This window comes from Hypomesus transpacificus, chromosome 15, assembly GCF_021917145.1.
Source record: "Hypomesus transpacificus isolate Combined female chromosome 15, fHypTra1, whole genome shotgun sequence".
NCBI classification, from domain to species: Eukaryota; Metazoa; Chordata; class Actinopteri; order Osmeriformes; family Osmeridae; genus Hypomesus; species Hypomesus transpacificus.
This window is the reverse complement of record NC_061074.1, coordinates 13,126,791-13,139,532: the sequence shown is the minus strand read 5'-3', so window position 1 is coordinate 13,139,532 and position 12,742 is coordinate 13,126,791. Positions and strand designations below refer to the sequence as shown.

General features: G+C 39.0%; 4 protein-coding genes across 5 annotated transcripts; 3 read left to right on the top strand and 1 right to left on the bottom strand.

The window, feature by feature from the left end:
• Positions 1–1,437: 1,437 nt before the first annotated feature.
• Positions 1,438–4,132, bottom strand: diabloa (diablo, IAP-binding mitochondrial protein a). 2 transcript variants are annotated; one of them, XM_047036130.1, is made up of 6 exons: positions 3,727–4,132; positions 3,477–3,606; positions 3,209–3,334; positions 2,976–3,086; positions 2,661–2,757; positions 1,438–2,166 (listed from the first exon to the last, which is right to left on the bottom strand). In XM_047036130.1, exons 1-6 carry the CDS (start codon positions 3,852–3,854, stop codon positions 1,964–1,966), a joined length of 795 nt encoding a protein of 264 aa, XP_046892086.1. In that variant the 5' UTR covers positions 3,855–4,132; the 3' UTR covers positions 1,438–1,963. The 2 variants fall into 2 exon arrangements, with proteins under 2 accessions (XP_046892086.1, XP_046892087.1); XM_047036131.1 differs by having other exon boundaries at positions 3,209–3,331; positions 3,727–4,109.
• A 2,334-nt stretch (positions 4,133–6,466) lies between these two features.
• LOC124477977 (odorant receptor 131-2-like) lies at positions 6,467–7,405 on the top strand. The gene is given in 1 exon segment (XM_047036056.1): positions 6,467–7,405. A coding segment is annotated over 1 exon segment (939 nt).
• A 917-nt stretch (positions 7,406–8,322) lies between these two features.
• Positions 8,323–9,261, top strand: LOC124477973 (odorant receptor 131-2-like). The gene has a single exon (XM_047036051.1). The coding sequence runs from the start codon at positions 8,323–8,325 to the stop codon at positions 9,259–9,261; it is 939 nt and encodes a 312-aa protein (XP_046892007.1).
• A 2,116-nt stretch (positions 9,262–11,377) lies between these two features.
• Positions 11,378–12,319, top strand: LOC124477972 (odorant receptor 131-2-like). Its single transcript, XM_047036050.1, has one exon. The coding sequence runs from the start codon at positions 11,426–11,428 to the stop codon at positions 12,317–12,319; it is 894 nt and encodes a 297-aa protein (XP_046892006.1). The 5' UTR covers positions 11,378–11,425.
• The last annotated feature ends 423 nt before the right edge of the window (positions 12,320–12,742 follow it).

The following is a 12,742-nucleotide window of genomic DNA, read 5'->3' as shown; positions in this document are numbered from 1 at the left end:
ACATGTCATATAATCTCATGTCGTGTGCACATTGTTACATGATCTAACAGTTCAGTGTGTGTATTATTTGGTGTTTGCTTGTTTGTTCGATTGATATGAATGCAGACTGCATCAATGCACAGACTTGCCTTTTTGTAATGGATTTAGATCGCCATCTGCAGGTACAGTGGAGATTAACATTTCCATAAACCCTAATGGGTTTCAATTTGTTTTTCTTTTAAATTTAAATTTAGTAAATAAGCACAGATAAAAACCCAACCCAATGTAGTCTGTTTTCCTGATTTCATTCTGTCCTATGTCCCACATTACTGTAAAATAACTAATAGCATTATTTAAAGCTAATAACTAATAATGTAATCTAAAGGTCAATTTAAGGACTGAAAAATAAACTTTACCAAAGTCATTAACGATTTGTTTTGTACTCTATCTCAGAAGAACCCTGGCTTAGGGGACAATGATCTATGTGTTGACGAGAGGTGAGAAAAGAGAAAGAGTGTTGTTTGGATTATTGCCAAGAATAAAAAGTGCAGAGACACATAATCAGACATTGTGCAACATATTCTTCTACAAGGTAGTGAATTATTTACTAACACTGAAACTCTTTGAATCAAATTACTTTCTAAACAGTATCCTACAATAATACTAGAGCAGCGATTCCCAACCTGTTGGCCGCGCTCGCTAGTGGTCCAGTAGGGTAATGCAAGTAGGCCGCCAACCAACGAAAACTAAAACATGAAAAATAAATATGTTGGTAAATTATTTTGAATACTGGTGGTATCAATGATATTTTGCCTTTAATTCATCATGACCGAAACGTCAATAGTTACGCTCCTCTCTCCTCTACTTTCATTGTGTAGCCTATGTGAAAAGATTCCAAAGGTTGAAAACATAATTTTGAAAAAGTAATTTTTGGAAACAAAAGTTTTGAAAGGATGAAACAATGTCTTTACATTCAGATGAAAAATGTGTTGTTGGGGATCCTTTTTTTTTTTCGTTATGCAATTGGGCCGCAAAGTGGAAAAGTGAGGAATGGCTGCTCTAACAACCTGGCACCTCCTTTTGATTGACCAATGAATAGCCCAAAAGACGCAAGAGGTGCGTCACAGGTTTTAATGCTGAGTTTACATAGGGACAAACAAAATGCTATCTACTTTTGCAAACAGAATGTTTCCCAAGAGAACCACAGTGGTATTTTGTTCTCCTAGTTGGCAGAGACTCAAGTCCTCAATAAAAAACTTGCCAAATGCCAGATTTTCGCTGAACCCACTCTCAGGCTTTCCATAAAAGACAGATTAAAATGCACTCTCAACATTTTCATTATTGAATCTTTGCCCATGTGCTTTTGCTGAGTTTGCTCTTCTTGACAGATCACCATATTAGGTAAATAAAACTAAATCTATGAAAAGTGCTTGACAATTATGAACCATTTAAAAAGTATATATAAAAAAATGTTTTTATTATAAGTGCACACAGGTGTCATCAATTGATGAAACAAAATACATAAGTAATTTAGAATTCAGTTTACAGTTTGAATTTTATTTCAAATGCAATTAAATAAATAGTTGAAACAAGGAATTTAACTAATCAGACAACATGAAACAGGTAAGTTTAAAAAAACGTTGAGAGCTTTGCATACAGGGAATTAATACTCATTAAAACCAGCTTTCACTATTACAATCCTTTAACATATTTGTATAAGCAGATGTAAATACAATACCAACTATATCCTTTATGAATCAACTCCATGATACGTATAACAGCTACAGCATAGTTTAATTCTTGAGTAAGTCGAGCATTCCTGTTTCACACTTACACACACGTAAAGCACACTTGTTGTGGGTGTGAAATACTGCACAGATGCTGTACTGCAGTCTGCAGAGTATCACCTCTTACTGAGGTGAAACAACTGACTCACTCCCCTGAAACTCTATAAAGTGAATGTTCACATCAGCTGGGCCTTCGCTCAGTCCTCTCTCAGGTAAGCCTCTGGCACCTCTTCATATCCCCTTTCCAAGTAGGAAGCATACTCTGCCATCCTCTGGATCTCATCGGCCTTGGTCTCAGCCAGCTTCTTTTCAGCGTGCTGCGACAGCTTCCGTATGTCCTCCACCTGGGACTGTGCTATCTGCAGGTTGGTCTTAGCCGTGATGGACGCATGTTCAGCTCCTGGTGATGAAGATAAGCACAATAACTCCTCTAGTCTTACTGCACCGTCCCAAGGACAGGGGTGAGAGTTGACACAATCTACATCCATGAAGAGAAAAGCCTACAGACAGATACTCCTGTCCATCATCTCTCTCATCCATCAAATGGGAAATGGAGACATCTTTAGGGCTAACACCTACTGATCCACACAATGCTCTGACAGCCCTACAAAGACGGAGCAGCATACTAAGTAAACTACAAAGCAGTGAGAAGATGACAACAAACATGTCAGGTGTGGGTCTTTCTAATGAGGCATTTCAGCTTATTGCTTCAATGACAAGTTAACGTCTGTGTTAGGGACACAGCACTGACAGAAGACTGCTTCCCGTGGGAAACAAGTAGGAATAAGACTCCACACAACCAGACTGGGTATCACGTCTGAATACTAGTTAGATATTGTGGCTCAGGTGGTATAATGGAAGCAACCTGACAGCTTGTTTAAAATGTATACACACCTGTGCTGTATGCTGCCTCTGCAGCCATTTTACACAGGTTGACGGCATTCATCCAGTTCGACTCGAAACGGTTGCATTCTTCTAGTCTGTCAGAAACCTGCCAGAGAGATCCATCACAACTTAGTAAATGTTTATTTAGGACTAGAAGAGTGGTCAATAATGCTTATTTTTCACTTTCCGGTTCTATTACATGACTGAAACACTTAATTACAGTACACCACAAATGACTTGAGATGGCAGTTTAGGAGAATGTCTTGAAAATGACATTTGCTTTGCCACAATTTCAGTCAATGTCTTTAACAAAAGTACACATACCTCCCCACGCTGGCCAATGATAACTTGCCAAATTGAATCCTCCTGTCCTGCATTCAGTTTTCCCAAAGAGGCCAAGTACCGTTTCTGAAGGGCAATAAGTGTATGTAGAGCCTGTAAAGACAATAAAAACGGAACAAACAGTCCATCAGAAAAAAATTATAAATAGTGTGTAGATGAAATGATGCCATAAGCTTGATAGTCTCCGAGTGATGCGATTCGTCAAAGTGGCTTACTTTAGCATATTGTGTTAAGGAGTCAACAAGGGCCAGAGTGGTCTGGGAAAGGTAGGTGTTCGCACTGTCAAAAACCACCAAAGACGCTTTCCGGACAAGAGATTCATTAGACAGGTTTTCAACCTGCTGGAGAGAAAGATAATAGAACATGAGGTTTGGTGTGGGTGGTGTTTGATGAACATGGGGTAGTATGGGTATACAACGACATTAGCTGTTTAGGCTATTTACTCCGGTCATTTCTCTTAAGATTCATTGAAGAAAGTCCTACCTGCGTGAAGGGAACTGCGCACAGTCCACTCCCAACGCTCAGGGACACCATACTCGTGCGGGTGACATCTGTGAGTCGAACCAATCCATGCCGCGAAGGTTTTCTACTGCTAAGAACGCTGGCTGTGTTCCTAAACAGTGACAGAAATTGAAGTCAGACCGGAAGATATGTTTAGATGTTGTTAAACAATTCTGTAAATTGACTTGAAACTGTCAATACACTCAAAAGCACACAAAGAAACGGTATTTACCTGAACAAATTGACACATACGACTGCCCTCTTGAGAGTAGCCATGTTAGTCCGTTGCAATAAGAAGTCCGTCCGACTATGAAGAACTCCCCCATTAGCACAAATCGAGCAATGACGAAAAGCTTGCATTTCTCTTAGATCTGGTGACCCCTTTTTAACTGAGTCAATGTAATTGTAACGTAAATAATTAAGTGCAACTTCCTTTATAAATGGTCTTTACCAAAAAGTATTATTTAAACATTTCACTGAATATATTTTCAACACAAATAAGTAGGCCCTATCTGTCGCCACCTGCTGGGGAAATATATAACAAAAAGCTACTCTGAAAGTTTATTCCTTTACTCCAACTTGCTCTCTTCTGGCCTGCTGAGTCCGTAAGGTCTCCGGACTATTTATACGGCTGCCTTAATAGCCTCCTACAACGGTACACAAACATATTGATCCATTTACTGTCCCTGTAAAACTGCCCACTGGCATCTGAGTCCAGAAAGACATCCATTACGCACATGAAACGTCAGTCTTGCACTAGAGGTCAGGTTATGTAAATGTCAGTGCCACTGCCAATAATAGTGTGTATGTGTGTGTGAGTGTGTGTGTGTGTGTGTGTGGGGGGGGGGGGGGGGGGGGGAGGGTGACTTGTGGGTCTTCAGATAATATAGAGCTATAGTTGGGGGGGGGGGGGTATGAAAATGTGTCACTCTCTTCCCTCTTAGTAAATCTAACTTGAAGAGCTCTCTTTTGTGGTAAAAAACAAACAAAACTCTATTTGACGCAGTGGCGGATCTAAGGGGTGGCAAGGGCCAATAAAAAATCTGTGCCACCCCAATCTTCCCATGGAAAAACATAATTTGTACATTACAGAACAATTAAATAAATAATATAAATATTAGTGTTTAATTTAACTACAATGTTATAGCCTAATCATTTACCATAGGGAGTACTGTACTCCCCTTTAGGTTTTGATTGGCCTTCATGAGGCCACCCAATAACTTACTTCTGCCACCCCACTGCCACCCCGAATGAAAATCTCTAGATCCTCCCCTGATTTGACATCATTGTTCAATGGCATGTTTGTCCCGATCATGATGAAATTCCTCATTAGGTATTACCAGATAAAGTTCATGTGTTAATTAACCCCTCCATGTCAATCACCGGTGGTGATATGATCAGTTTTTTATTTTTCTTCATGTCCCCTGTTTACCAATTAAAACATCAATATTTTTGGAACACAAATGAAAATAATAATAAATATAAGGATTTGTTTCCACAAGATAGCTCAAACAGACTCTAAGGCCTCATTAGGATATATTCGGTCCCTCTCGTACCATAATCCTAATTAGAAACAACATTAGAAAAACAAAGAACGAGCCCCAGCTTTCTCCAAAAACAAGAGCGGTTCCTCATTAGTTAACCAACATGACACGCTTTTAATAATTAATGAGCTTTTAATGATATTGAGAAGAAAATAAGCTTCATGAGTTCGAGCTAATGACTCATAAACATTATTATTATCAGGGGTCTCCATTAAGAAAAACACATCAAGACTGTAGGGCACAAAGATCAAAATGAAAAGTTCAATAGCCTAAAATGCCTGTTTTTTATTTTATTACATAACGCATGTCACTCATAACATTGTCAGGAATGCTCAAGCTGCAACCTCAAGTAAAAATACAATATACATTTTTTTTACTCACATATAATCTTTTTGGTGAACATCTACTGTCCACCTTTCAGATATGATAAAGTGACCCTAGACTAAAGACTGCACTGAAAGAGATTATATTTTGTGGGTTCAGAAGAATACATTTATTTGTATGATAGAAGCAATTTTCACTTATTCACATCATATTTTCTCAGTTATTGAGAAGACACACTGAACATGTTTATATGCACTGTATTCTGGCTGGGGCAGTGGCATCCTCAAAAGTGTAGGCTATAACATTGCAAACAACAAACATTTGTGATTTAATGTCACGTTTCAACAGACAATTCTGCTTTTATGATCTGTACTTTGTTATTAATATAAAGAAACTACTAAACTACTACTAGACATTGCATATGATTTGCATTTATTTCCCTGCATTTGGATAAACATAAAATATAAATATGTCTTGCTTTTCTGAATCATAATAGACTCCCTTCAGTTTCTGTCTTCATGATGATCATGGTACTTGCAAACATTGTGGAAACATATAGTAAGGAGGTTCACAAATGTGAGGCCAGTCAGTAGTATTATGTTGTGAATCATGTTCTAATGAGACAGATAGCAGCCCACTAATTTGATCACATTTGACTTCGAATTTTATCAAACACCTTCATTGTCCACCTTTTGGATATGATCAAATAGAGCCACACTAGAGGCTAACCCTAGGTGACAATCCCCCCCCCCCCCCCCCCCCCCAAATCACACTGTTGAATTGTCTTTCAGACAAGCATAGTTTGTGGTTCAGCCCAGTAATGGGCATTCACTGTTAGAAATACGAGAGAAACCCCTTGGTGATTATAAGACATCCTTGCCTCACTTTGAAAGATGTGTCAGTGTCCTATAAATATCATTGAGCAGAGCAGATCTCAGAAGGAAATTGTCACTAGGCTTATTAGAGAATTGACTTTAGCGCTTATTTTTTGCAGTTGTGTTGTTGCTATGGGATGAGTCTTTAGGTTACAGGGAAGCTAAAGGATCCCTTTATCTTTCAACATAGTGTTTTAATGCATTATTGTGTATTTTAGCAACAAGAGATATGATTGAAAACAACACAACTGCTGCAAGCAATGCTAGCACATCCTTACAGAAAGCAATCAATGTGAATGTCATGGTAGTGCAGGTGCTAATTGGAATATTCCTGTCTATCAATTTCCTGCTCATCTTAACTTTCTTCAGAAGAGAAATATTTTACACAAATGCACGCTATATCTTATTTGCTCATACACTGCTGGCTGACAGTCTGTACCTGATTCTGACTGACATCCTTCTGAACCTGATCTATTTCAGAATCACTATGCCAGCTTGGTTGTGTCTAATAATTTGTACTGTATTACTTCTGTTGACCTTTGTCACTCCTCTAACCCTGACAGCCATGAGTCTGGAGCGCTACGTGGCTATCTGCATGCCCCTGTGACATGGAGAGCTTTCTACTCCTCGCAGAGCTATACACTGTATCTTTATCATCCACAGCCTCAGCTCCATACAGGCCATCATAACAGATTCTATGTTCTTTGCCTCTGTTCCTCTTGCCTTCTATGTGCAATTCAAGTCGTGTTCTGTGGAGATGCTTGTGATCCATCCATGGCAGAGTCACCTCACGTCTGCCATCAGCCAGTTCTACTTCCTAGTCATGTCTGTCACAATTGTGTTCATTTATGTTAAAATCATGTCTGTTGCCAAAGAAGCGTCGGTAGAGAATAAGACATCCACCTCCAAAGGTCTCAGAACTGTGATCCTACATGGTGTACAGCTGATCCTCTGTCTGATACAGTTATGGTGCCCCTTTGTTGAGACTGCTATAATACAGATAGATTTGAGATTGTATATTGATGTCAGGTACTTTAATTACATTGCTTTTATTCTGGCCCCAAGGTGTCTCAGTCCACTGGTTTATGGCCTGAGGGATGAAACGTTTTACCATGCACTGAAAGAGATTATATTTTGTGGGTTCAGAAGAATACCTTTATTTGTATGATAGAAGCCATTTGCACATATTCACATCATATTTTCTCAGTTATTGAGAAGACACACTGAACATGTTTACATGCACTGTATTCTGGCTGGGGCAGTGGCATCCTCAAAAGTGTAGGCTATAACATTGCAAACAACAAACATTTGTGATTTAATGTCACGTTTTAACAGACAATTCTGCTTTTATGATCTGTACTTTGTTATTAATATAAAGAAACTACTAAACTACTACTAGACATTGCATATGATTTGCATTTATTTGCCTGCATTTGGATAAACATAAAATATGAATGTCTTGCATTTCTGAATCATAATAGACTCCCTTCAGTTTCTGTTTTCATGATGATCATGGTACTTGCAAACATTGTGGAAACATATAGTAAGGAGGTTCACAAATGTGAGGCCAGTCAGTAGTATTATGTTGTGAATCATGTTCTAATGAGACAGATAGCAGCCCACTAATTTGATCACACTTGACTTCGAATTTTATCAAACACCTCCATTGTCCACCTTTTGGATATGATCAAATAGAGCTACACTAGAGGCTAACCCTAGGTGACAATTCCCCCCCCCCCCCCAAATCACACTGTTGAATTGTCTTTCAGACAGGCATAGTTTGTGGTTCAGCCCAGTAATGGGCATTCACTGTTAGCAATATGAAAGAAACCCCTTGGTGATTATAAGACATCCTTGCCTCCCTTTGCTTTGAAAGATGTGTCAGTGTCCTATAAATATAATTGAACAGAGCAGATCTCAGAAGGAAATTGTCTCTGGGCTCAGTAGAGGATGGACTTGAGCACTTTTTTCTTGCAGTTGTGTTGTTGCCATGGGATGAGTCTTTAGGTTACAGGAAGACTAAAGGATCCTTTTATCTTGTAACATAGCGTTTGAATGCGTTATACTGGATTATAGCAAAGAGATATGGTTGAAAACAACACAACTGCTGCAAGAAATGCTAGCACATCCTTACAGAAAGCAATCAATGTGAATGTCATGGTAGTGCAGGTGCTAATTGGAATATTCCTGTCTATCAATTTCCTGCTCATCTTAACTTTCTTCAGAAGAGAAATATTTTACACAAATGCACGCTATATCTTATTCGCTCATACACTGCTGGCTGACAGTCTTTTCCTGATTCTGACTGACATCCTTCTGAACCTGATCTATTTCAGAATCACTATGCCAGCTTGGTTGTGTCTAATCATTTGTACTGTATTGATTGTGTTGACCTTTGTCACTCCTCTAACCCTGACAGCCATGAGTCTGGAGCACTACGTGGCTATCTGCATGCCCCTGCGATATGGAGAGCTTTCTACTCCTCGCAGAGCTATACACTGTATCTTTATCATCCACAGCCTCAGCTCCATACAGGCCATCATAACAGATTCTATGTTCTTTGCCTCTGTTCCTCTTGCCTTCTACGTGCAATACAAGTTGTGTACTTTGGAGATGCTTGTGATCCATCCGTGGCAGGGTCACCTCACATCTGCTATAAGCCAGTTCTACTTCCTAGTCATGTCTGTCACAATTGTTTTCATTTATGTTAAAATCATGTCTGTTGCCAAAGAAGCGTCGGTAGAGAATAAGACATCCACCTCCAAAGGTCTCAGAACTGTGATCCTACATGGTGTACAGCTGATCCTCTGTCTGATACAGTTATGGTGCCCCTTCGTTGAGACTGCTATAATACAGATAGATTTGAGATTGTATATTGATGTCAGGTACTTTAATTACATTGCTTTTATTCTGGCCCCAAGGTGTCTCAGTCCACTGGTTTATGGCCTGAGGGATGAAACGTTTTACCATGCACTGAAAGAGATTATATTGTGTGGGTTCAGAAGAAAAAAAGTATTTGTATAATAGAAAACATGTTCACATATTCACAACATACTTTCTCACAGTTATTAATAAGACACACTGAACATGTTTACATGCACTGTAGTCTGGCTGGGGCAGTGGGATCTTCAACAGTGTAGGCTATGACATAGCAAATAACATTTTAATCTGCTTTAATGATTTGTATTTGTTTTATTGGTACAAATAAACTACTACTAAACATTACATATGATTTGCATGTATGACATTATTGTATCCATTCCATTCATGTATTCATGATAATCATGGTAGAAGATGGAAAAGTAGAGGTTTTGCAATATTTGTAGACACACATTGAAGGTGTGTACTCAACATAAATAGAAAGAAATACAGTGGAAATAAAAGTACAAAACTTAAATAACAAACAAGTGCACACAGAGGGAGGGGCAACACACAACATGTGTGGAAGCAGATGGTTTTGGCGTCAACATATAGAACTTCTGTTGAATGTGTTTAATGCAATTCTAAATTCTTGTTTCTAAATCATGTTTCTATAACCAAACATTCAAAGACCAGAATTCTGGCACAGTCTGCTTCACAGACAGGTGTTTTCATTCCATTCCCTCCACTACAGTCACCTGGTGGGGCACACTGCTGTACACTGTCAGCTAATCAGACACAACTCCCCTGTTAAAAGGGGACAACTCACCAAAGAGAGGGAGTTCATGATAGGAGAAGAAAGTATGAGTTATGGTTTCTGGCCCTGCAATACTTGGCTTTTGTGCTCTGCTGAGCAAATACAGAGAGTCCGTCGAGAGTTGTACTCGACAGCCGAAGCGTTTCCTCTCAACGGAAGAAGTATTAAACTGTTGTATTTTTTTGTTAAACAGTTTTGAATAAAGCCTCACTTCATGCTAAACCCATTATTCTGTACTGGTTTCTTATTACATCCATTGACACACCTAAAGTGACTCTGTGGTTGTAGAAAAAAAAATATTAACCAAATGGCCTGCAAGACATAGAGTTCAAGTTCAAAATCAAGTATTATTTTGTCAGGTACACAGACCAACACAGAGTCAGACTGGGCACTGAAAGTCTTAGGACAAGACAACACAAAGTAACCTGGTATAACATGACATATGTACTCAGAACAAGTTTAAACCTATGATAAGCCAACATATAATACAATAAACCTCCTAAATATACAAAATAATAAGCAATAGAGTATTCTAAACCTATAATACACATAATATCCTATACTAACCTAGAGACAAGTAGGGTCCACTTAGTGCAATATTGCTGATTGTGCAACCAGTAGCTAAAGTGACTGTTTGTAAAGTGACTAGTTTGAGTGTGTCGACAGTGTATCAATATACATATAAATGTTCATTCAGAAGCATGATGGCCCTTGGAAAGAAACTGTCTACGTGTGCGTGACCGAATACTTCGGTATCGCCTGCCAGAAGGCAACGGGTTAAGAAGACTGGAGGATGGGTGGCAACAGTTTTTTAGGATCCTGCCAGCTTTCCTGAGCCATCGTGTTTGATAGGTGTCCTGTAGGGCAGGGAGCTTCCTGCCGATAATGAATGCACACGTGTGTCACATCAATGCACACGTGAGTCACATCAATGCACACGTGTGTCACATTGCGTAATCAGTAAATGCTTTTTCTTGTTGTGGTAGTACGGGGGAATGTCTCTGTAATTACTGTAAGTCGCTCTGGATAAATGCTGCTAAATGACTAAATGTAGTAACCACTGTTAACGGTGTGAGTCAAATCCCTTGGAGACAATGACACATCGCTGCCTTGATGTGAGAGATACTTCAGTTTTGCATAAAAATGGTTGAGCAGAGCGGATCTCAGAGGGAAATTGCCTTTGGATTCAGATGAGGGCAAACTGTGTCGTTAATTTCTTACAACTGGATTGCTGCCACGGGATGAGTCTTTTTGTTGTAGAAAAGCTCAACTTATACCTCATCTCATTGCTAAAGAGCAGAGCATTTAAATTTACTCACTGAACTTTTTTACCCTCTAGGAGATGTTTGTTGTTTCTTATTGTATCACTTTAGATTGATAGTTCTTGTAATTGTAAAAATGTTATGAAACACAGGTTCTGGCAGCTTAGATTGAGAGGTTTTAACAGCTAGAGACATGGTTAAAAACAACACAACAGTGGCAGGTGGTACTGCCACAAACTCACGACAATTTATGAGTGACAGCGTCGTAGTAGTGCAGATGTTGATTGGAATCTTCCTGTCTGTCAACTTCCTGCTCATCTTCACGTTCTTCAAAAGAGGCATCTTTCACAGAACTGCACGTTATATCTTATTTGCTCACATACTGATGGTTGACAGTCTGTTTCTGATTATGACTAACATCCTTCTTCTCTTATACATATTCACAATCACTATGCCAGTTTGGTTGTGTCTAGTTATTTGTTTTCCAGTGTCTATGTTGAACTTTCTCACTCCACTAACCCTGACAGCCATGAGTCTGGAGCGCTACGTGGCTATCTGCATGCCACTGCGACATGGACAGCTTTCTACTCCTCGCAGAGCTATACACTGTATCTTCATCATCCACAGCCTCAGCTCCATACAGGCCATCATAATCACTTCTATCTTTATTGCCTCTGTTCCTCCTGGCTTCTATATACAATACAGGTTGTGTTCTGTGGAGATGCTCATTATCCTCTACACCTGGCAAAGTCACATCAGGTCTGCTATAAACCAGCTTTATTTCCTTGTAATGTCTTTAACGATTGTGTTCACCTATGTTAAAATCATGTCTGTTGCCAAAGAAGCGTCGGTAGAGAATAAGACATCCACCTCCAAAGGTCTTAGAACTGTGATCCTACATGGTGTACAGCTGATCCTCTGTCTGATTCAGTTCTGGTGCCCCTTTGTCGAAACTGCTATTCGGCAACTTGATTTGACATGGTATCGTCATGTCACTTACTTTGATTATATTGTTTTTTTCCTGGCTCCAAGGTGTCTGAGTTCACTTGTTTATGGTCTAAGGGATGAAAGGTTTTACCGTGCACTGAGATATGTATTATTTTGTGACCTGAACAAGAAAATGAACCCTAAGTTTGATCCATAAATCTTAATATTTTCATCAGCATTAGCAGAATTGAGCTGTTCTCACAAGGATGGTACTAGAAAAACTGTAGTGGATGACTACTGCTTATTTCTATGTGGCCCACTGTATTTACCTAATCATTATGAATTACAATATTTATCTTTCTAAGTCAGTTTAATGTGATAGCTTAAGGGAATACATAAAACAATAATTTTACTGTATATATATTTTATATGTATCTCTTCTCTTCACATTCATGAATAAATTAGTAAATCAATTGCTTGTACTCTTCCATGATACATTAGTTACTATGTATATTGTTAATATGTAATTGTGATCAACAGTTAAAAAGCTGAATTCTTAGTAGAATAAATTGCAAAAAAGGTTTTGCTGATGTTCATGGGGGGGTGGGGGGGTGGGGGGGTCAACAAGTGTAAGGTTTGA

Bases quoted from the DNA above. Each gene is read 5' to 3' on its own strand.
- diabloa (XM_047036130.1), bottom strand. From the start codon at position 3,854: ATGCAAGCTTTTCGTCATTGCTCGATTTGTGCTAATGGGGGAGTTCTT. The intron at 3,335-3,476 runs GTAGGACTTTCT...CTTTCTCTCCAG, and splicing joins GCGCAGTTCCCTTCACGCAG to CAGGTTGAAAACCTGTCTAA. The intron at 3,087-3,208 runs GTAAGCCACTTT...TTGTCTTTACAG, and splicing joins CCTTAACACAATATGCTAAA to GCTCTACATACACTTATTGC.
- LOC124477973 (XM_047036051.1), top strand. From the start codon at position 8,323: ATGGTTGAAAACAACACAACTGCTGCAAGAAATGCTAGCACATCCTTA.
- LOC124477972 (XM_047036050.1), top strand. From the start codon at position 11,426: ATGAGTGACAGCGTCGTAGTAGTGCAGATGTTGATTGGAATCTTCCTG.